Source organism: Acartia tonsa, chromosome 7 (assembly GCF_053477335.1).
Source record: "Acartia tonsa isolate MP-2025a chromosome 7, ASM5347733v1, whole genome shotgun sequence".
Classification (NCBI taxonomy): Eukaryota; Metazoa; Arthropoda; class Copepoda; order Calanoida; family Acartiidae; genus Acartia; species Acartia tonsa.
The window spans coordinates 25,979,324-26,004,108 of NC_137266.1; the positions used below are offsets into that span (position 1 = coordinate 25,979,324).

Here is a 24,785-nt window from a genome sequence, read left to right on the forward strand (position 1 = left end):
CTATTTTTGAGTGGGGAGGGGACCACCACCTTCCTTAGATAGAACAATTTTAAGGTATTAGGTCTAATCTACCTCCCACCCTTTTAAGAATATGTTTTGTCTTGATGTTACTGCACTACTTAAATGCATATCTTTTCTTGTTAAATTTGCGTAAGTATTATTATTTTTGCAACACCTTTTTCTGGTGTAAAAGGATATAATTAAAGATAAATTAAATTATTTCAATTTAAAATCAAAACAGCGTTAAGTTAAAGAAAGAAATTTAGATATACTTTAATTGATTTAAGAAAAATTGCTGAAAAGAAATTTTGGCAAAAAAGCTTTATTCTAATAAGGGTTGTAAAAACAAGGACAACTATGTCAATAAACAGCGAAGTTATCAAATAAAGATAGGTAAAAATAACAGTATTCTATAATAAAAAAATTGTGTTTTCATTAAATTACTTGACAATTACGACTATTTTTTTGTAGGTATACTAACGTATGCTCCTCAAGCCTTTAGGGAAATCTTACATTTTAGAGAGTCGATTTATTCAGTGTGTCTAAAATATTTTGGGGACAGATGAACGGACAAGAAACCTAAAATAATCATCAAGTAGAGTTTTGCTTCTAATTGTTTAATTAAAAAAACTTACTTTATTGATATTTTCTTAGACTCGTAGTTGGTCTTGTTAAACTGAGTAGGGTTTGACTTCATGCTGAAATATTAAATTTTTAGGGTATAGTCCTTTCCATGACATCGCTCCATATGGGGCGATGATTTTCTATAGCTCCTTCAAGGAGCTATAGCATAGCCTCTTATCATATGGAGCGATGTGATAGCCCCTTTTAAGGAGCGTTCATATCGCCTCTTATGATAAGAGGCTATGCTATAGCTCCTTCATGGCCTCTTAATAGCTCCTTTGAAGGGGCGTTAATATCGCCTCTTATGATAAGAGGCTATACTATAGCCCCATGATGGCTCCTTCATAGCCTCTCCATCGCCCCTCCATAGTCCTTTACCTCCAGTGCCCCTTCATCGCTCCTTCATCGCCCCTACATCGCTCCTTCATCTCTCCTTCTTGAACTTTATATTAAATTGTACTTTGATGGCCCCTACATCGCTCCTTCATCTCTAATTCTTGAATTTTATATTACATTGTACTTTGATGGCCCCTACATCGCTCCTCCATCGCCCCTACATCGCTCATACATCGCCCCTACATCGCTCCTTCATCTCTCCTTCTTGAAATTTATATTACATTGTACTTTGATGGCCCCTACATCGCTCCTCCATCGCCCCTTCATCGCTCCTCCATCGCCCCTACATCGCTCCTTCATCTCTCCTTCTTGAAATTTATATTACATTGTACTTTGATGGCCCCTACATCGCTCCTCCATGGCCCCTTCATCGCTCCTACATCGCCCCTACATCGCTCCTTCATCTCTCCTTCTTGAAATTTATATTACATTGTACTTTGATGGCCCCTACATCGCTCCTCCATCGCCCCTTCATCGCTCCTACATCGCCCCTACATCGCTCCTTCATCTCTCCTTCTTGATATTTATATTACATTGTACTTTGATGGCCCCTACATCGCTCCTACATCGCTCCTACATCGCTCCTCCATCGCCCCTTCATCGCTCCTTCTCCAAATTTATATAACATTGCAACTTGATGGCCCCTACATCGCTGCTACATCGCTCCTCCATCGCTCCTACATCGCCCCTTCATCGCTCCTTCCACAAATTTATATTACATTGTACTTTGATGGCCCCTACATCTCTCCTCCATCGCTCCTCCATCGCCCCTTAATAGCCCCTTACCTTAATTTATATAAAAAAGCCCCTACATAGCCTCTCCATCGCCCCTTAATAGCTCCTTACCTTAATTTATATAACATAGCCCCTACATAGCCTCTCCATCGCCCCTTAATAGCCCCTTATCTTAATTTATATAACAAAGCCCCTACATAGCCTCTCAATCGCCCCTAATAGCCCCTTACCTTTATTTATATAACAAAGCTCCTACATAGCCTCTCCATCGCCCCTTAATAGTCCCTTACCTTAATTTATATAACATAGCTCTTACATAGCCTCTCAATCGCCCCTTAAAAGCCCATTACCTTAATTTATATAACATAGCCCCTACATAGCCTCTCCATCGCCCCTTACCTTAATTTATATAACATAGCCCCTACATAGCCTCTCCATCGCCCCTTAATAGCTCCTTACCTTAATTTATATAACATAGCCCCTACATAGCCTCTCCATCGCCCCTTAATAGCCCCTTACCTTAATTTATATAACATAGCCTCTACATAGCCTCTCCATCGCCCCTTAATAGCCCCTTACCTTAATTTATATAACATAGCCCTACATAGCCTCTCCATCGCCCCTTAATAGCCCCTTACCTTAATTTATATAGCATAGCCCCTACATAGCCTCTCCATCGCCCCTTAATAGCCTCTTACCTTAATTTATATAATCCTTACCTTAATATATATAACATAGCCCCTACATAGCCTCTCCATCGCCCCTAAATAGCCCCTTACCCTAATTTATATAACATAGCCCCTACATAGCCTCTCCATCGCCCCTTAATAGCTCCTTACCTTAATTGATATAACATAGCCCCTACATAGCCTCTCCATTGCCCCTTAATAGCCCCTTACCTTAATTTATATAACATAGCCTCTACATAGCCTCTCCATCGCCCCTTAATAGCCCCTTACCTTAATTTATATAACATAGCCCTACATAGCCTCTCCATCGCCCCTTAATAGCCCCTTACCTTAATTTATATAGCATAGCCCCTACATAGCCTCTCCATCGCCCCTTAATAGCCTCTTACCTTAATTTATATAATCCTTACCTTAATATATATAACATAGCCCCTACATAGCCTCTCCATCGCCCCTAAATAGCCCCTTACCCTAATTTATATAACATAGCCCCTACATAGCCTCTCCATCGCCCCTTAATAGCCCCTTACCTTAATTTATATAACATAGCCTCTACATAGCCTCTCCATCGCCCCTTAATAGCCCCTTACCTTAATTTATATAACATAGCCCTACATAGCCTCTCCATCGCCCCTTAATAGCCCCTTACCTTAATTTATATAGCATAGCCCCTACATAGCCTCTCCATCGCCCCTTAATAGCCTCTTACCTTAATTTATATAATCCTTACCTTAATATATATAACATAGTCCCTACATAGCCTCTCCATCGCCCCTAAATAGCCCCTTACCCTAATTTATATAACATAGCCCCTACATAGCCTCTCCATCGCCCCTTAATAGCTCCTTACCTTAATTTATATAACATAGCCCCTACATAGCCTCTCCATCGCCCCTTAATAGCCCCTTACATATGGAGCGATGTCATGGAAAGGACTATACCCAATTTTTATATAACATTATCATGATGTTTTTATGTCTTTGTGCTTGAACCGAAAGATCTCACCAACCACTGAACCGATATGAGTTTATTTTACACTGATGCTTCTTTTTAAGTCAGAGAAGGCTCATACAAATTTTGGGGGCAGGTACCTTCACCCTCCCAAGAGCAATCAACCTTAAAATCCTCCCCCTATCTAAAATTATTCTTTTTTAAAACTAAGATTTAATGTAGAGACCTTTAGCTTTAGGGGCATAGCCGATTGTAATATGTAAACAAAGACATTCATGTTTCTAAGTAGAACAGCACTTGAAGTTACCATTAGCTTGGAAGTAAATAGCTGTTATTAGAAGAAGAAAAAATACAACAGGAAGATGGTAAAACCAAGAAAATTTTGTATATAAACTGTAAATGGAATAATAAAGATCACAAAAACTTACAAGATAAACTAACGTTGAAATATACGAACGAACCGACGAAAGGACATATAGAGTAGTTGAGCTACTAATAAAGTAAACAAGAATTGATAGCAACAGCATGATTATCCATAATAACATTAATATTTAAGAAAAGCACATTTTCTTCAAAAATTTAAATTGGAAGATTTTTTAAAATTTCATTGGATGATTTGTACCTGTCTTCTTCGATGTTATTTATTTGAATAACTCTGACTCCCTCTGCAGGAATTCTTGTAAACTGACCAGTGTCCAGCTAAAATTATAAAATAAACATATTTATGTAAACTCCTTATTGTACAGTAAAAACGGTACTATACGGTATTCAACAGTAATCTTAACAATATGGAAAAAATCCAGATATTTAAAAATCAAACTCATGATTTTAGTATCTTATTTAATAGACTGTAAGTCTGTCTGTCTGTATTATATCAGGTATAAGGTATAACCAACAAGCGAAATAAATATAAAATAATATTTGGGGGGCAATTGGAGAGGTCGTCAATTTTACGATGTGTTGCCCCCCAACGACAGCTAAAAAAACACGTATAGGTTTCGTGATTTTTTTCCGAATTAAGTTCATTGTTGGTATAAACTGGTATTCTATATGCAAGATATCAAAGAGGGGATAATTTTTGGAGAAATAGTTGCAATGAGTTCAGAGTTAAAACTCACGTCTAATTTTGCGTTGGATAATTTTTAGGTAATATGATTGATGTCAACACTTATTTTTCAGTATGGCTTTGAAACTGATTAATATCCGCTGGATTAGAACCGGTTCTCAGCCATACTGAAAAATCATTTATATAAACAATTATCCACAAATAAAAGCCATAGAATTAATACATGGTTTGTTACCTTTGAATCTCTGTATTGTTGAAAATGAACAGGACTATGGTCTCTGCTTGTTGATGGTGTATGACGATCTTCTCCTAGTAAATAAATATTTATGATAAAGTTATTCTTCAAACTTTAGCTGATTTTACTTTGGATGATGAATATATCTTCCCCCAATTATGATTGACAATATTCCCCATAAAGTAGATAAATCATTGAGGAAAAAATAGCATGTTATATTTTCTTGACTTTATAATTTTGGGCTATCAAATGAAGAATCCAGTTTTCAAAGTTTTCTGAAATATTACATTTACCCTCCCTTCTCTCTTAATTGCTTGGTGTGTTCATTTGTAAAATATTTATAAAATGCTTCTATAATACCTAAGTAAATTTTTGTAGAACTCGAGCAAAATACTACAAAAATACCCAAAATCTTCAAAAACAAGCTTAAAACTACATACCTGGAGGTGACACGCCCCTGCTGAGACTTGACGTTGCTGATGAGGGAGGTGGAGTGCCCCGGCTTGAACTGGCGTAGCTTGCTGTGGATGAGGGCGGTGTCAGACAACCTGTTGATTGCTCTACTCGCTCACAACTAAAAGTTTCATAAAAAAAACATATAAAAAAAATACTTTAGTTCATGTTCAACAGCATCTAGAGAAAAAAGGCGGCCAATATAACCACAAATTCAACCAAAGCAACAGCTGAAGGTTATTCATCAAACCGCAGCGGTTGTCGAGTACTGTTTATATAGTATGTAAAAATCAAAAAATTTCCTACAGCTTTTAAGAAGGAAAATCAATTGAGACAGTTTTATAATAAGAGATAAATAAAAATCCAGATTGCATAACTTTTTAATCGATGCATATCTGTTCTAATCTAAGATTATATTTCTATTAACTATGATATAATATGCAAATCAAAGCAGACAAGAAAATGATACAGGCAAAAAAAAATCATAGCTTTTAAATAAAGAGTAAAAGAATGAAAGAGCATTGTACTGTACATTATACTTGTACCCATTCCTTTGTAAGGATGTTATATCATTTATTGGCTTAAAATCTTTAAGGACCTTAGAGATATAAGATTTATAGGTTATTACTAATTTTCTCCCCAGCCCTCCAATTAAAAACCAAAAATAGTAATCTTCAACTTTGAAATACTTAAAGTTGTAATTATTTTTTAGACGAAGCCCAATCTGTACCACTTTTGCTCCACTTGTGACGTCATATTCTTCATCTCTTTTTTAGGGATTTTCTTTCCCACTTCTCCTCTCATCTCCCTCATTTTATGACGTCACAGGAATTAAAAAGTGGCGCAAAAGTGGTACAGATTGAGCTTCGTCATTTTTTCTCTTCATATATATCCTAAAACTGACCTGGGTGTATTAGATTTACTGGACACACCGCTGGACGTACTCGAACTCGATACCCCGCTCGACGAAATGGCACAACTATCAACCTCTGTTTTGGACGTATCTGTGGTAGGTTTAGAACCTAGTACTTCATTGTCTGTGTGGTCTTGGAATCCCCTGAAATAGTTAAAGGATTAGTTTAATATGCATGAATTATAACAGGCAAGGATAGAACAATAGAAAATAAATCAATGCAACAAATAGCAAAACTCTTTAATGTGTATGCCGTGTGAAAAAAGAAACTTGTACTGTAAATTTATCCTTTAATTTTCTATAACTTAAATGTAAATGTAATTGGTCTCAAAATCATAGTGTGTACAGTTTAATAAATTTGTTTTTATCTATTACAACCTACATATATTAATAATTAATTTTCTCGTATTCATTCGAATCCGGTGGATAGGAACCGGTTCTCATCCATACGAAAAAACTATGTCTAGCATCGTATTATATCCAGTTTTCTACGAATATAGAAATGTACAATCATAAGATTAAAACTAGTTTTTTTAGCCCCGTGGTGCCGAAGGCACTGGCTAAAAAAACTAGTTTTACATTCTATATCCGCGGAAAACCGTTTATAATACGATACGAGAAATAACTATTACATTCTATAATAAGTAAGTTATTTTTCTGAAGCTAAAGGTCTTAGAAATTACTGGTCTATATGGGTTGAACTTTGCAGAGAAACGTCATAAATGCCTCAAGCTCGTTTTCTGCTATTTTTCTGCTGACAAACTAATTGATTTACTAAAAATGATAATGCAACTGTGATTATGCCAGTTGGTAAAGGTGAGTAAATAAATATTTTACAATAATACACCTACTTTTGAAATAGACAAAATACAGTGATTTTACTTTTACTAGTTGTAGGTATGTCAGCACCCCTTGTAAATTATAATGGCCTTTTTAACAATGCTGAGAACTACTGGATTCATTTTACTTTTAAAAAAAATAAATGTTTTATTTTGCTGTGGTAAAAATGGGTTATAAAATGCATTTTTTAAACATAAAAAGGACAATTAGCCTAAAACGTGCGCTATTCAGTACCTATTTCTCTAAAATGCTTTTACTTAAGTTGCTATTGTAAGAATTTTTTATTTGTTTTTATCAGTGATGGCACAATGGATAAAAATTAATACTATACCCATTTCAAGAAAGACAGGACCGTCGGGGATTTAAGGGAAAAGACGCTAGACATTAAATTGATGTACTAGATTAATAATACTAAATAAAACTAAACTTTCTAAAGATTACATTTTTATTGTTTCTAAAGTTTAAACACACAGCAAGATTCAAACCAACCCATCAAGATACAATATAAGTATCCAAAGTTTTTAAGGTAACGAATAAGAACATGCTCATAAAATCTTGGGAACCAGAGGAATATTCAATTTAATGTCTCTCCTTTTTTCACGAAGGAATATTATGTAATCAATATGTTATGGAAAATCAACCAATATTAACACACCCAAGTAGCAGAAAACAATTTACTTGTAGAGGAAAAAGGAATTGGAAAAGGGGGCAGGTATTTATTTGTATATACTCTAATCACTATTTTCTTCTAAAAAAATTAACACAAATCGAAAACATCATACATCAAAGTAGGTAAAACTTGTCACTAGAATTTACAAATAATAGTGCTAACAAGCAACGGACCGACATAGAAAACTTATAGAGTATTAACGGTTATGACAACAAATTTGTAATAGCAACACTAAATACCAAATAATTCATGGCCCATAAACTTATTTCTAAATAAAGGAATGATAAATGAGAATTTAATGTAATATTTGGCTTTGTTAGTTTAACATAGTCTGTCAAACATTTACAGGGATTAAGGAATAAAAAATCTCCCAAAATTAAGAAGAACAACAAAAAAGAATTTTAACTTTCGCACAAATATAAAAAAGAATGAGGTTGTATATATAACGATATTTGCTTCTTTTGAAGTTTTAAAATTTCCTAGGTAAATAATGTTTTTTTTTCTTTTTCAATAAAAATTTAGTTATAGTTATTTATTGTATCGTATTATAGACAGTTTTCCGCGGATATATTAAGGAAAAATTAGAAGATTTAAAACTACTTTTCTCAGCCATACTAAAAAAATCCTTAATCTATACTCTAATTTCTGGCAACACTTTGATTAATGGATTCTTTAAAAATTTGAACTTGAAATGTATAAATAAATTCTCTCTCTCTCTCCTTCGCAACCCCCCCCCCCCTCCTCCACCCTCCTTCGCTGCCTCTTTCTTCCTCTGCTGTTATTGTTGTAATCTGAGCTTAACTTCATTATTACTCGACCAGAGCAACATTTGGCCTTAAAGACTCGAATCAAATTTTGTACAGCAAATAGAATGTACTATGTATTCTATTTTATGATTAGAACTTAGTTATTTTAAATTCTAAAAACTTAAATTGGCTTTTTTTATTTAACCTGAACCTAACCTATGAAAATTAAGATTTCGCTAACCGCTCGAATGCTTATTTGCCGGTCAGGCCATGGTTTAAACCTTTTTTTATAATACTTAAATATGAGTTAGATCATGGTTTTAGGCTATAAAGAAAACCCATTTAAATATAAAATCAACACCCAATACAATTTTGTTATGCCTTGGGATATAAGCTGTGCATGGATGTGTATACCTTTTGCTACTAGGGAATGTTTATTTAAAGTCCAAAGCCTGAGTCGAAGACACTAAAAAAACGTACAACAACATTTACAAATTGTAGAATAAATACTGTGTGTCTTAAACTTATTCTATAGAATAGACCACATGTTGAAGTATACAGAAGAAAAGCTTTACAAATATTTTTAATACAGATCTTATTTTTATTGTGGACTATAGTACAATAAAGGTGTTATGTTGGTTTACTGTACTTTTATATTTACTAACTGCTCTGGAATTTTAGCTGTGAAGCAACTATACAACTAGATAGTTTCCTGGTTTTACGTGGTAAGTAACGGTCGTATTCGTAGTAAATTGTTTAATAAACCTGTATTTATATAAAGTAGTTTTTATATTTGACGCTAAAGATCTCTAAAATTGCTGGTAAAAATGGGTTGTACTTTTCAGAGAAGCTTTATTAATGTCTTATTTGACTGACCTCTCGTAGAGGCTAGAGGCTAAGCAGCATACTTGTTTATTGATTTTCTTTAACCAATATCTATAATTTATTGTTATTCTTGTTGCGCTCTCTATTGACATTATTATCCTTATTCAAATAAAAAATGTCAAACCTTTCATCCATTATATTGCAGCTAAAAAAGGGAACAAATCTCTGTTATTATTTTGATTTGTATTTCTTGCCCTCGACCCCAAAAGCATATTCCTTTCCCCTGCAGGCCCTATCCCTCATACTATCTATACTCTGAAAAAGGAATACACTCCGAATAAATCACACAGACAATCAACTCTTTGATTACACGCCCTTTTGCTATAGTTATTAATGCTTAAGATAATAAATTGCAGTAAATGGACCAGTTTCAACGTCTTTTTTTTCTGACGTTGTTTGTGAAAAGGATGGAACCAAATAACTAGTGGATGCTTTATACTTTACTAGCGGCTTCGCCTCTAGCCTCTAGGACCAGTAGGTATATTCCCTGAAGAGTAGAGCCCAATCGGTTCAGTGGTTACTGAGATCTTAAGCTTCAGACAGACAGACAAACGGATAGACGGACAGACGGACAGACAGACAGACATCCTACTACTTTGTATTATAGATTACCCATACCTGCTAGCAAGAAAAGCTTCTCTACTCTTCGCCAGTCTCTCCTTCGTTTCGTTCACTTCTGGTAGCTTATCCTAAAAATATTCTCATATTAAATGGAAAAGAACAATAAACTAAATACAGAGACATAATAGCAAAATATCATGGTAGATATGTGATATAGGGTAGTAGTAAACAAGTATATATAAAGGGATAACACAATGGACAATGAACAATTAATATACCTCCCCAATGATGATAAACATACTTACTCACTTCTGTAGATTTTAATTATTGGTTGAAAAGTTTGGAATCAACAAATTAGATTTAAATAAAATTTGGATACTAGTTAAATTTACATTTTAATGACCCCTCTCTATTGTATGGTTGGTCGTTCGGATGGGTTTACAAACATACAATTAAAAAGTAGCTGCACTTCTTAAAATAAATTACCTTATTATAAAGATTTTGCCTCGCTAGAAATGAATCTCTGTTGTAAGTCTTGTAGGCTACTCGCTGACTTCCTTCTTCAGAACCTAAAAAAATATAATAATTTAAATATCCTTATATAAAAGTAACAAGATGTCTCTCTGCTTGTTTGTATAGCAGAGAATCAAACCACTGAATCTTTATGGTTCTCGTTTACAGTGAATCTTTTTTTACTTTTTATTTTAAGTTACTATAAAAACATGTTTATAGTTAAACCATAAAACATGTTGTGCATAAGAAAATTTGGTTTTGAAAAATCACGCAACCTTGTAGTTCTTTGATGACAGAAGCAATTCTGCCTCCTTGCAGAAAGTTGGACTTCATACTTGGTAACACAAACTGTTTGCTTCCCATTTTCGTAGATTTTTTTTCAAGTATTTTCACATTAATGCATAATATAAATCAATTTTAGGTAATATCTGAAGATAAAATAATAAAATTGTTAAAATGACTGGCAAATTAGCTTTTACAACATAAAGAAGAAATTAGTCAAATTTAACCACTTTTAACAATACTATAATGTCGACATATACCCTGTCAATTAATATACAAACAAATAAACAAAATATATTTATATTATATCGTACTATAAATTAGAAATTTATTTGACAAATTAATTTTTCATCATAAACAAAACTGTTTACTAGAAAAATGCACATAAAAGAGTAATTAATTATAATATTTTTGCATTGTTTATCAGTCGTTAAAAGATAATTAGATATGCTGAAAATTAGGATGAAAGTTTTATATTTATGACTCGGAATGCAAAGTTTTAAAATACAAGAACAAAATCTAAACTAAAATTAAGAAAATCTTTCAAACCTGTTAGTAAAAAAGTATTTGGAAATAATGAAATAATTCTTGGGTTACAATTACTATGACTCTGAGTAAAAGTGTTAAGTATTTTTTTAGCTTATTTGCATATCATTTTATCCAAACAGACAAAAACTGTAATTGTTTGTAAGAAAGGTTGTAATTAAATGATATAAACCTCCTGGAAAATGGGCCTGATAAGTAGATTGAGAAAATATATAACAAAAGATACTTGTGTAGTTATCAAAACAAGGATGACAACATCCATAAATAGCGAAGAAAAAAAAACGGATGGACAAGCGGACAAATTGAATTATTAAACATATATTCTGAAGTCTTATTTTTTTAAATTTAGAATTTGTGAACAACAACAGAAAATCACAAAACCACAAAAAATTAATGAAGACTTTTGTAGCATGAATGACAGACCGACGGACAAAGTAAATTGTGTGCTGGATGCTCCTTTGTAAATGGCATCTAATATTCGCCAAAAAAATAATTAGCATTCTATTTTAAATAACTATTAAGTGCAGTTACAGATAGACGGACAAACTTAAAACCTGGCTCCAATAATATAGAGAAACCTCACTACAAACAAATATGCAAAAAAGTTTCCTAAGAGACTGTTCACTTAAAAATAACCAAAAAGTTTTTAAAAATTTATTGAAGCAGTTTTCGTATAAAAAGACCAAAAAGAATGCTAGTACTTGCATAAATACTTTATTTTATTTTAAAATTAACGCATCTACAATTTTTTAAAAAGTTTATTACAAGAGAAATAACAATCTTATTCTTTAATTGGTACAGTCCTTTTGTCTTACGGTTTTTCCCATGCAGAAACACAATTTCATGCTAAATTTTGGCCGTAGTTTGTTGATGAAACAAATAATTTCGAATAAAAGGATAAATAAATGGACAAAATCTAAATTTTTATAAGTAGTATTTTCTTTAAATATTCTAAGTTAGGTAAGTAACGGGTTCGAATCTAAACCTATTAAGCGCAATTTTGATATTAAAACCGAACCCTGCGCAAAATGATATTAAGAAAAGTATGAATGCCTTGGCCTATTATCAGTTCCTACTAATAGCTTTTCCTTATAAAATTCATATAATGGTCGTGTAACTAGGGTGTTTATATATGTTTGTTTTTATTATAACCCGGAAAAGAGTATCACTTTTTGGTGCTTTCCCTCAAAGTACAAACTAAACACTAAACCTCAAACCTTCTTGTTTTTATAACAAATTAAAAACCACCATTCACCTCTTATTTTCCACCATTTCAAAAATAAAAGGGAAGGGGGGGTCAATGCTCTACAGCCATTATGAGGGAAAGGACCCATATAAGATGAAAAATGTCTCACATTTTTAACCTTTTCTGCCTGTGAATAAAGAAGCCGAGTACATGCATATAAAAGGGAAGGGCTGTAAGAATTTTGAATGAGGCTTGCTGGGTTTTTTTAATTATCGCCTATGTTTTGGTTTAATCACTATAATCATTAGCTTTATATAAACCCCACCCACAGAGCTTAATCATTCAAATATTTTTATATGCATACATGATCAAAATAATTCTTAAATTATATATTTAGGTAGCTGGATATTTTTTGTTTTCCCACTTAGATCTCGTAGACGGCTTTTGCAGTAGGTCAGAGGCTTGGCCAAAAGTTTTTTTCAATTTATATTGAAATGGAGTTTTTTAAAAACCAACTATGAATTAAATGCTATAAAAATGGCTAAACAAAGAAATTCATTTTGTTTAAATCTTAGAAATTGGTACATAATCAACCTACAGTTAACTTTACACCATTTTTTTTGCATAAATGCCTACTTTAGTAGCGAAGCTACTATATAACTAGTGTTATAAACGTAATTTAACTGCAATTTTTAATTTTCTAACTTTAGAATTATAAAATTTGTTGATATTTGAAGAAAATTTTATACATTTTATAATGTTATTTTTTCTGTTATATGTTTACTTTTATTAACACGCTACTCATGGACATACTTGAACTCATTAGATAGGTAAAACTTGCATTTTTAAAGGCATTCATATGAATGAAATGAAAAATAAAATGGTAAAAAATGTAGTAAGGGTTAAAAGATCAGAGTTGACCCTTCGCTTGTACTGTATAACACACAATTGATTGCAAAAACGGTGGATTACTACAGATTTTACTTTTTTGTATGCCCTATTTAATAATAAGTTTTATCTTATGTTTTATGCTAGTACTGTTCAATATGCTATTAGCTTTACTTGAGGGATGTGTAAAGATAGTTGTCCATAATAGGTTTAAACCTTCCTTTTTATGATTAATACAAATGTTGAATCCAAATTAAGGAATAATTTTTTTGAGCTTTTGAGTAAAACACATGGACAAGCAAACAAACATCTTACTATACTCTATAAGCAATTTTAGTAAATTTACGTTGTTAACATCACAAAACTGAATGAATAATTTTGCTTTTCATTGAATCATGATTGTCTAATTTAAATTCAATAAAGAATTTTAATTCTAATCTACTTCCCTAATGTGTTTTCTTACAGCAAAGCTATTCTAGAATTAAGATATATCAGTATATTCGTCTTTCAATGCCATTTCTGATTGTCATGTTCTTGGCTATTCTAGAGATGGATATGGAATAAAATCTCACCCCTAATTTAGAAATAATCTTTTTTTAATAAATGATGTTTATTCTCAAAGATTTCTAAAAGTTAGGGCTGAATCTGCTAGCATTTTATAAATCAAAAAGCAATCTTTTTTCAAATTGTATTTAAGATTTAATGCTTAATTGTAGGTAATAAATTTTATAATTAAATTAATTGTTAATTATGTTCTAATTAAAGGAAGCAGAAATACCAATCAGTAATTTGGATTGCCAATAATTGAGCAAGATTAAATCTCATCAAGAGATATAATGTTTTTTTTCAAAGTGAAGCTTTTCTATGTTTTGTTTTATTGTATAAAATGTTCGGATTGTTTATTTATCGCATCGTATCAAAGATAGCTTTTTTCAAAATATCTTTCTTATTCCGGTTTAGCTGGATCGTTGGGGCCAAAGGCAATAAGTAGCAATTAAAATAGATAACTTTGAAGAATTAAAATATTTAGCATTATGTGTTATAAAAGCAATAAAGTCAAACACATAGAAACCATATTATAAAAGTATTTGGATTAGCACTAAGCTCAGTGTTTCGGAACGCATTCCTTGCCGTTCACGAATTCTTAATCTCCAAGCCCTCCGAATGACCAACATGTGAATGTTTACAAATGTGTATTTATTACCATGAAAACGGTGAATCTAAAACAAAAATATAAAAATTAATTACATAGTATTAATGGTTTATTATTTTTGTAGATCGAGGTTGCGTGATTTCAATTTAATTAAAAATATAAAATTTCTAAAAAACTTTAAATTGGCACGAAACATATTAAATAGCATCAGAAATTGATAATTTTAGATTCAAATGATCAATAAAATTAAGGAAAATATTCGTATGTCAAAAGTTAGCAGTTAAATGGTCTATTTGTTGAAAAATTAATGTTTTAAATTTCTTCGTAAAAACATACCATACTACACTTATTATTAAGAATTAAAGATAAATTCTTACCACATTATGATGTCAAACTAAGCAGAAGGCTTATTTGAGATATTCCACACATCAGAGCACATGTATATTCAAGCAATACATTATTTTCAATCACGTAGCTCTTCACGTGGGACTAATCAAAGGATAAGTGCGCGTTTCTTTTGTCCGTTTACAAGCCACGCGCCGCGCGGAGATAGTTAGGAATGCCGCGTAACACACTCATTCTCTAGGAAATTTGGTGTAAGGAAACAGGGATTAATGGGTTCGAACTTGCCAGGGAATACAAGAAAACATACCGAAACACACCCGTCTATTCACTGGGAATCGAACACAATACCTCATCTTTGCAATATGCGTGCAGACAGTGTCCACAAAATCACATTCTCACAACACGTAAACCACAAGAGTTTAAAATGTTATGGCCATAAGGCCTAAAATTAATTATGGTAACTTACGAACACCACAATAACTCAAACCGACTCCACTACCACATAAGGATAGGAATAAGGAATGGGAAAAGCATTCAACATTCATGAATTGCACATTTACCACTCACACATCTCATTATATCATGGCCTCATAATCTCAATAAAATTAGAATTACAGACCATGTAATTGCGAATACATGAATTAATAATCAATAGTACCTAAACTTCAATTAGGCACCTACATAATAAAATAGGTGTATGATTTTTATACTAAAAATCGCATCAATAATTATATAATCAACTCAAACTTTTTTCATCAAAAGAAAGAAAGATTAAATAATGACATTTTTTCTACTAAATCTTTTTGCTAGAAAAGAAAAGTAAAATTTCATAAAAAACTTCTCAATAATTAGCATTTTTTCCAGCGGAAAAATACTCGGGCTTACATCTAAACATTTTTAAGATAAGATAGGTAAGATCCTTAAATCTAACATGTTTAATAAAATAGATACTTAAATCTAAATAAAATATGACCGTAAAAATCATCAAACATCGGAAAATCAAATTTTCATAATTTTAAATCTTCGTGAATCAAAATTGCGTAAAATAAAATTGCAATAGAAATATGCAAATTAAATTACCAAAATAAAACAAAAGCTCAATATAAGAAAAGAACTTTAAAATGCTGAATCTGCAATTTCTCTTTAGGTACATCAGTTCAAAGGTAAATAGTAATAATTTTAATATGCATGTTATATTAAATTATTTATGTGATTATAATAAATCATAAAGAAATATTTAAATGATGTAAAACTCTCATTTTGTTAATTTCTTATCATATCAAATTTCAATCCAACAAGGATAAAAATGTTTATATCTGTGCAGGTACCTAGGAAATTTTCCGCGAAAAAAATCCCTGGTCCCGAAAAGACTTAAATCATTGAAAAAACTTGCGTAAACGTATAAAAAACTTAAGTTTGCATTTCAAATGAAAAAAATCTTGCATCGATCTGAAAGTTCAAACGAAATTGTATCAAAATTTGCGTTACTTATAAATCTTAAGAAATGGTTAATTTCTTTTTACAAAAAATAAATACATTGAAGCAGTATTTAATATATACGATAAAAATGAAGGTAGAGTTAATTTAAAATATGCATAGTTTATCTTAAATTAATTCTGTGGCATTCAGATAAAATAATAATCAATATTTTAATAATACCATACATCGCGTTCGTTATTATAAATGCTTAAACATGAACGAAAAATATATATACCTAGGAAAATAATTGCTAAAAGTATTTTCTCAAGGTTTAAAATTGTCCGAAATCGCTAGGTACGTATATTACTACGAATCTCTGCTCTCGGAATAAAAAAAATCTTTACGCGTGGATTAATAGGAATCCCAGCTTCCGGAGTGAACGAAAAAAAAAAACTTTGTACATGAATTGTTAAGAATCTCTGCCTCTGGAATGAAAGAAAATCTTTGATTTGCTTACAAATTTAAACAAATATCTTGATTTTTTGCGATAATCTTTTAAAATAATAATGAGGAATATCTTAAACATTATCATAATAATATTACATGTTGTGTTCTTTACTTTAATGCATTATTTCATATGAGAATCTGAGAAATAACATTTTTTAAGTAAACGTGAACCATAAAAAAAAACTAGAAAAATAATTTGTAAAAAATCTATTTTTTCTCAATTTAAAATCTGCAAAAATCATTTCACGAACTTTTGCTTTTCAAAATCATACTTAAAGAAACAAAATCTTTTTTAAAATCTGCTTTAAAAGTCTAAACAGTTTTGTAGAATTTTTGTGCTTAGGTATGAACAATAAAAATTAGTTGAATAATGAATACTTATTCTTTACAGAACCGATTTAGGTTCCTTTCACAAGCTCAACATAAAACTTGCAATATTTTTTCTTTAAAGATCATTGTCACATAAATAGTTTATGTTGTGGATTAGATATGTGTGGTTTGAAAAATTTCAATGACTTTCTGGCGGCAACACCCGCCATATTTCCAACCGCCATTTGCAGGCCTCTTACCCTGCGTCGGGCGGCCAGCTTGGCAGCAACCAAGTCGATTCTTGATTCATAACACCACCAGGGCACGTAATAAAAGTGTGGCTGTCATAAAACTTAGAATCATCTACTAGCTTTTGTCCGGCCGGAACCGAAACTCCCGTCGGCTCTTGTCCGGCCGAGACCGAATTTCTTATCGGCTCTTGCCCAGCTGGAACCGAAACTCCCGTCGGCTCTTGTCCAGCTGGAACCAAAACTCTGATCGGCTCTTGTCCAGCCGGAACCGAAACTCCCGTCGGCTCTTGTCCGGCTGGAACCGAATCATTCAGCGGCTCAACACCCGCCGTAACAAAGTTATCAACGACTGCAGTATCGTTACCAATATCATCAGGAATAACTGCAGCACAACTAACATCATTATCAATATTAGCCACGGCAACACCCGCCGTAGCCATGTTGTCAACGGCTGCGGCACTAGCAGAACCAAAAGGTTCGTCAGCCGCGTTAAAAGCAGAACCAACAGGTTCAATAATAGCATCACAAGCAGCACCAACAGTCGGCTGCGGCTGAACATCTGAGCAGACAACATACCTACTCTTTGCTAAACCATTAGCACTAACAGCAAAATATCCAGATCCAAACAGGCTGGAGTAAAGCATGGTTTCTCCTACTGAACGTTCAGAGTAGGGAAACATCGATGGGTGCAGGTGCCCTACGAGCAAATCAACCTGCCCATTAACCAAAGTAAAATCTTCAGGTTTCATATCAAACAAAACAGCTGCCTCCACAGGATTTATGGAGCAGATCGCCTCTTTTGGACCAATGAGAGGCACTACCACAGGTTCTAATATGTGATAATTTTTGTGTCGATCAACTAAACATAACTTGACCGTCGGGAGACGTTTAACTTCACCGTCAGCTAGAGAAATTCTTGCTGAACGTCCAGTAAAAGGTAACTGAAGTTTATTAACAAGTGACTGGGTTACCATTGTGGTAGTTAAACCAGTGTCCCACATGGCGTTCACTGGGACCTTCTGGCGATTAATGTCAACGACGTCTAATTGTTGTAACATTAACATTAGGTTCGCCTCAGGGGAAGTATGTACTTCATAGACGGCGGCAGCCATATCAACACTCTCATGCAAGAGGTTGTTATGGGCCTGACCACAATTGTCCACTTTGCAGCCGCCTATTACATCTGCCTTCGGGCAATCCACAGATTTATGCCCTTTTTGCAAACAAATCCAACAGCATCCAGCACTCTCCACAATACTCTTTCTGTCTGACACTGACAGGTCATGAAATTTTGGGCACTTGTAAAGTAAATGCATCTCACTACAGCCATTAACAAAACATGACTGCTTCATCTTAGATTTACCAGGTTTACCTACGGCGGTAGCGGCTGTCGCAGGGTTACCTTTCTTCTTGGAGGGGGTGTCCATATCAGTCGAACACCTCATTAAAATGGCGCCACGCTGTTCTTCAATAATCTTTAACAGCTTTGGGACGTTTGGGACATCCATCGAGCCCAATGATAAATTGAGCTTATCTTGAAAATCACGTGGCAACTTCTTGGATAACATCTCAAGAAGTATCACAGTCAACCACTGGCTAGTGGTAACTTCATCATCTTCATCATCTTTAGTCAGCTGCTCCAGCTGGCTAACTGCACCGCCAAACTCTGCTAAGACTGTCACAATCTGGTTGGAGTCCGACGGTTTAGACTTCTTCTCCCATTGGTTGAAAAGGCAGAGCATCTGACGTGTTTTGGACTTAAAACGTGCGTCAAGGTAGGCCCACTGAGATTCATGCGATTGAATCTGAATTAACTGGAGTCTCAGCTCTTTATTTTTACAGACCTTTTCACTGCTTAACAATAACTGTAAATACGACGGGTCTTGTCCTACAGTAAGCTTTTTAAAAGTGTCTTTAAAACTTACGTAGGATGCTTCCAGGCCGTCGAAGCTGGGAAGAAGACGTTCGTCGACACGATTCATATATCCTGGCGTGAATATAGAACCGGCGGCGAACTGTGGTGTGCCAAACGGCGACAGAAATGGCGATGCTGTCGAGGCACCCGCCGACGTTGTAGGTGGCTTCACAGGTTCAAGCTTAACCTCAGCCAAACGTTTCATCAAAGCAGACAAAGTGTTTATAATTGCATCAGGTAAGGGAAAATATGGCCCTTTAATAACTTTCACAATCTTCAAACATCGATCATAAAGTTCAGCCTGATGGTTAGGCAAATTATCACCAACAACATCAACAACACTTTGAATGTCACTAAGCTCTTCTATAGCATTAAGAGCATCTTTCAAGGCACTATAGTCTTTTTGCACAGTAACTATATCAGAATAAATGTCATTAAACTCATCAAGCTCTTGGATTCTCAAACCAAGCTTGCTAAAACCGACCATGATGCTGTCAAATGTCTCGAACTTGTCATGGACAAGGATTGATTCCTTAGTGAGATGTCTAACATTAAGTTCTGAAGTATCACTGACCAACTTCATCACTCTATTTAGCTCACTGGTTAGGGCATCAACGGCTGGACGCAGCCGCTTACTCAATTGTTCACCTTTATTCTTTTTAGGACCCATAATTGTCACTAAAGTTAACTGTACTGATTATGACTATAATAATAATGTGTGGTAAGGTATCACAACCAACACATTCACAAAACTTCACAGAATGTTCTTAGCTGCATCTGTTCTGTCTCGTTTTCATTGTTTCGGAACGCATTCCTTGCCGTTCACGAATTCTTAATCTCCAAGCCCTCCGAATGACCAACATGTGAATGTTTACAAATGTGTATTTATTACCATGAAAACGGTGAATCTAAAACAAAAATATAAAAATTAATTACATAGTATTAATGGTTTATTATTTTTGTAGATCGAGGTTGCGTGATTTCAATTTAATTAAAAATATAAAATTTCTAAAAAACTTTAAATTGGCACGAAACATATTAAATAGCATCAGAAATTGATAATTTTAGATTCAAATGATCAATAAAATTAAGGAAAATATTCGTATGTCAAAAGTTAGCAGTTAAATGGTCTATTTGTTGAAAAATTAATGTTTTAAATTTCTTCGTAAAAATATACCATACTACACTTATTATTAAGAATTAAAGATAAATTCTTACCACATTATGATGTCAAACTAAGCAGAAGGCTTATTTGAGATATTCCACACATCAGAGCACATGTATATTCAAGCAATACATTATTTTCAATCACGTAGCTCTTCACGTGGGACTAATCAAAGGATAAGTGCGCGTTTCTTTTGTCCGTTTACAAGCCACGCGCCGCGCGGAGATAGTTAGGAATGCCGCGTAACACACTCATTCTCTAGGAAATTTGGTGTAAGGAAACAGGGATTAATGGGTTCGAACTTGCCAGGGAATACAAGAAAACATACCGAAACACTCAGGGATCAAAGGGGTAAGTCAATGGTCCATAAATTGATGTCCATCCAAAAAGACATTGTAATACCCCTTCTATAGATTACAATTGGTGGTTAAAACGTTTGATACACATCTAAAGAACCAAAGAAAATACATTAAAAGTCCCCAGATTTATTAAGAAAACTTATTTATAAAACTTTGGGGACTAGTGTAAAAACAGCCTAATGTCCCCTCCCTCCCTGACTAATCTAGTCCTGTACTATATCGAATGTATAAGTTGAAAAAAAAAGTTGAGTTAGTCTGTGGAATTCATTTTTAAAATGGCGATTTCCTTGACAATCAAACATAATAACAAAAGTCTTTGATTACATATCAAACAGACTTTTTTCATTTTGTAAGAAAGTGAGTCTATTATAGGAGTTAAGGTAACGTAGTACGGGCAGTTTAAGATTATTATATCGATTTTATTTATCTGATAATGTTGTACATGTGTGGATGTGAATGCACACCCAAGTAGACACTTAACTTATAATTCTTTAATGTTAAATTCTAGCACATGTCAATTTTATCAAGGAGATCAGGATAACAAGTAGCATAAAGTCTGAAAACGTACATTTACAAACATAGAATAGAAGTGCATAACATATTCAACACTATTTAAAAGTTTGATAAAAATTCTGTACATATCTATCTTAAAATTATCAAAATACAGGATGCTGGACAAATTACACCTCTTCTCTTTAAAACTAATAATACAACAAGGGCCATACAAATGACGAGAAAGCATTGAAAAGTAAAGAACTAGCCAATTTAAGTTTATCCTTCCAGCAAGCGAATTTGCTTGTGTTAATTAATTTACTGTGCAGAGAGAAGCCGTAGAGTGTGAATGAGTCTGAAACGGATGGACATACCATACTCGTAGAGTAGTTTTACTACTTATAAGGAAAATCTTAAAATAAATTTAAACACCTCATGCTATACTTAATCAATATTGTCACGAATTTTAGAGAAAAACACTGCAATAAAAATCTTTAAATTGTCAAATTTTTAACAAATTTACCTATACAATTTTCCCTTCAGCCCTGAAAATAATGCAACCCCACCCATAATCCAGACAACAACTTTAAACTTCATTGATGCTTAAATAAAACCATAACAATTTATTGTAGAAGGTTACAAAATTTTAAAATATAATTCAAGTACTCATTTTAGGTTTTTGAAGTTTATGTGTTAAGGTAGCTAGGTGTATGTTTGTGCGTGTCTTAAGATCTCAAAAATGACTTGACTAAATATTTTACGATTTCATTAAAAGCTTAGTATTAGTACGTGACAGGTTTAAGGCTATTTTAGTGGGATTAGGTTAGGTAATCCCAAAAATATATATATTAAATCTAACAAGATCCAATTTAATTTAAAAGTTTAAGTATAATTTTGAAATTTTGTGGTACCTCCTTGTCTAGATCCTTATTAATCCTTTAGGATAAGTATCAGAGAAGTGAACTAATAGTGAACAAATATCAGGTGTGCATTTAATTCCGCATGAAATCACAAACACATACTTTTAGCAATAAGACACAATCCTTATAATAAAGTTACAGGATGTGTGCTTGTCTGTACCGAAGGATCTCGCTAACCGCTGAACCGATCGGGTTTCCATTATCAGGGTAGCTTCTCATAGGTACCGGGAAAGTTTATAAATAATTTGGTGGAGGGTACCACCAACCTCCAAAGAGAAATCACAAAAAATCGATTTTTTTTACGTTTCTTGATTTTACACAGAGTGTTCAACGCAACATGAACGTCAACGCAACACGGACATATTTTAAATATAAAAAACAAACATTTAAAGTGCCACTAGAGGCCTCTGGGGGGCGTATCCGCTAGTAGCAAATATACTAATGAATGTGTTTAATGTGGTGTGACTGAAGCACAGGCAGTTTATAACTATAATATGCAGTTCTGATGTGTTAATAATATGCAGTTCTGATGACTTGATAATATGATGCATTTGTGGAAGTTAAAGCACACCATTATCTACACATACTTGTTCAAATTAGGGTCCTACGACAAACGCAGGAGTCCCAAACATCGGAGTGGACACTTAACCTAGCCTAACCTATTTTAGACCATCTTTCTAAATGCCTAACCCCTGCGGGAGGCTTTTTTGTTCATTCATATCTTAACCTTACCTAATCTGTATAGAAATACTTAATAAAATAAATATTTTAACACTCCTGCGTTTGTCCACTCCGACGTTTGGGACTCCTGCGTTTGTCCTGGAACCCAAATTGGAAATAATTTTATTACGAGTTGTAAAATTATAAAAGCACCATTTATAGATTGATATAGGATTCCCAATAAAGCTTTAAAAAGTAAGAATTTTAAATTCAATTATGCTCTGGTAAGGATAAGGATATTTTTCTTGAGGATCTTATTCCCAACCTACTAAAAAAATAAAATTTCTTTTATTGAAGGCAAAATTAAATCTTCTACTTTGACTAATGCGCAACAATATTTACCTACTTTAATGTATATAAGTTGTAAACTTTCCTTAAATCAGATTAACCCCTCTACAATGCTAAATGGTTTACAAATCTTCCCAGAAATTTCGAACATTTTACAGATAGTAAAATCAAAGTATTATGTTTATGGGTTTTATTTCAGGGATCCTAAGGGATAAGACAAGGGAAACTAACCAATCGAAATTTAATAGAAATACCCAAAGTTTTTTTTTATAAAAAAAGTTTGTCTTGTTCTTTCTTTCAGTTAACGTTTGAACTAGCGTATAAATTCAACTTTTGAAAAGCAATGCCTTTAAGATATACATTATTTAACAAATTTTAAAAATAACTATAGAAAAAACGAAAAACCTTAAACTAATATCTTTTAGAAAGAAATTTTTTTGAGATTAGATTTTTCTTGAAGACCATAAATTCAAATGGTTGAATGAAAAATATTTTTTCTTTGAATAAAAGATCCCTACCTACATTGTATGACTTGACTAAAAACATCTGAGAGCAATTCTATTTTCAATTCATAAACAATGAAGCTTTTCTACATTCAGGATGAGCCCATTAAAAGGTTTTTAATTAAATTTAAGCATGTTTGAATTGTCCTATTGATTTCCAACCTTGCACTAGGAATCCTTTAAAGATAAGTACTTATCTTATAAGCGTAGGATCTCTACAATAATCAATACAAGATCATTTAAAACATTTTATACAACTGTCCTATTTTTTATGGTTATTCCTAGGGCAAACATGCAATAAGGTCAATCTGCTTCTTTTTCACCAAATTCGCCATAAATATCGGTTTGTAAATGTTCTTTTATCCGACTTTCTTTCCTGTTATAGATGTTAATATCCTTGTCTGTGCTTCTCTTGACAAGAACATAAATAAATACAAGTTTATTTGCTTGTCTGAATTATTTGTATTTTTTATATTTATAGCCAGACTCTATAAATGATTTCATTGATTGATTTCTATTTTAGTTTTCATCAATGTAACATTAATAATAAAGTCTGTATTTACATTCATTGAGATAAAGATAATTTTTTAATGGAAATTTAAAGATATCCTGTAATATAAAGTAGTAGGGTTTTTTAGTCTGTGCCTTAAGATTTTGATAACTAATGAACCGATTGAGTTATCGTTTTTAGGGAAGCTTCACATGGGTCTAGGGATGGTTTTAAGCTATCTTATTTTTAGAGTTTAGTCTTGAAATGGTTTTAGGCTATTGCTTTGCCCTTCCCTACCCCTTCGAATACAAAGCCTGTAGATTCTAGGGGCACAGCCACTAGTTAATTAATATTATATTTGTCTGTCTGTCAGACCTAGATTACCCTAAAGAAAGGGACAGGAACTTCCTCTTTATTAAAGAATTTCGTTTTTTTAAATGATTGCTCTAAATTGTAAAAGAAAATTGTCTTTTTTATAATTAATTGATAATAACTGGATTGTGCTTTTGATATAAACAATGACTTGTTTTCAAGTTTAAACAAACAAATACATTGCTTTTCCCTAAAGTGCCTAGCAAGCACAAATCCCCAACCACCCCCTAATTTTTGTTAAGAAATTAAAAATAAGGGGGTAGTTTAATTCTTTACGCCTAATTCCAGCAGTGGGCCTCTACACCTGCGTTGCCCTAACCTTGTGTGGCTATTCTGTATCCAATATTACCTAACCTAAGGAAAAAATGCCCCTCCCCCCTTATTTTCATTTATTTTAT

At 33.1% G+C, this 24,785-nt stretch overlaps 1 protein-coding gene across 2 annotated transcripts in view; it reads right to left on the reverse strand.

Moving 5' to 3' along the window:
- The window catches only part of LOC145325155 (uncharacterized), a 61,018-nt gene extending 50,311 nt beyond the window's left edge, over window positions 1-10,707 (reverse strand). For both annotated transcript variants that reach the window (XM_080168011.1, XM_080168013.1), the window contains exons 1-8: window positions 10,553-10,707; window positions 10,251-10,333; window positions 9,822-9,892; window positions 6,054-6,206; window positions 5,137-5,270; window positions 4,697-4,770; window positions 4,018-4,094; window positions 636-698 (exon numbers count right to left, since the gene is read on the reverse strand). In XM_080168011.1, coding sequence (XP_080024137.1) covers window positions 636-698; window positions 4,018-4,094; window positions 4,697-4,770; window positions 5,137-5,270; window positions 6,054-6,206; window positions 9,822-9,892; window positions 10,251-10,333; window positions 10,553-10,640 — 743 coding nt within the window. In that variant the 5' untranslated portion in view covers window positions 10,641-10,707. The remainder of the gene's footprint in view (window positions 1-635; window positions 699-4,017; window positions 4,095-4,696; window positions 4,771-5,136; window positions 5,271-6,053; window positions 6,207-9,821; window positions 9,893-10,250; window positions 10,334-10,552) is intronic.
- Between the last annotated feature and the right edge of the window lie 14,078 nt (window positions 10,708-24,785).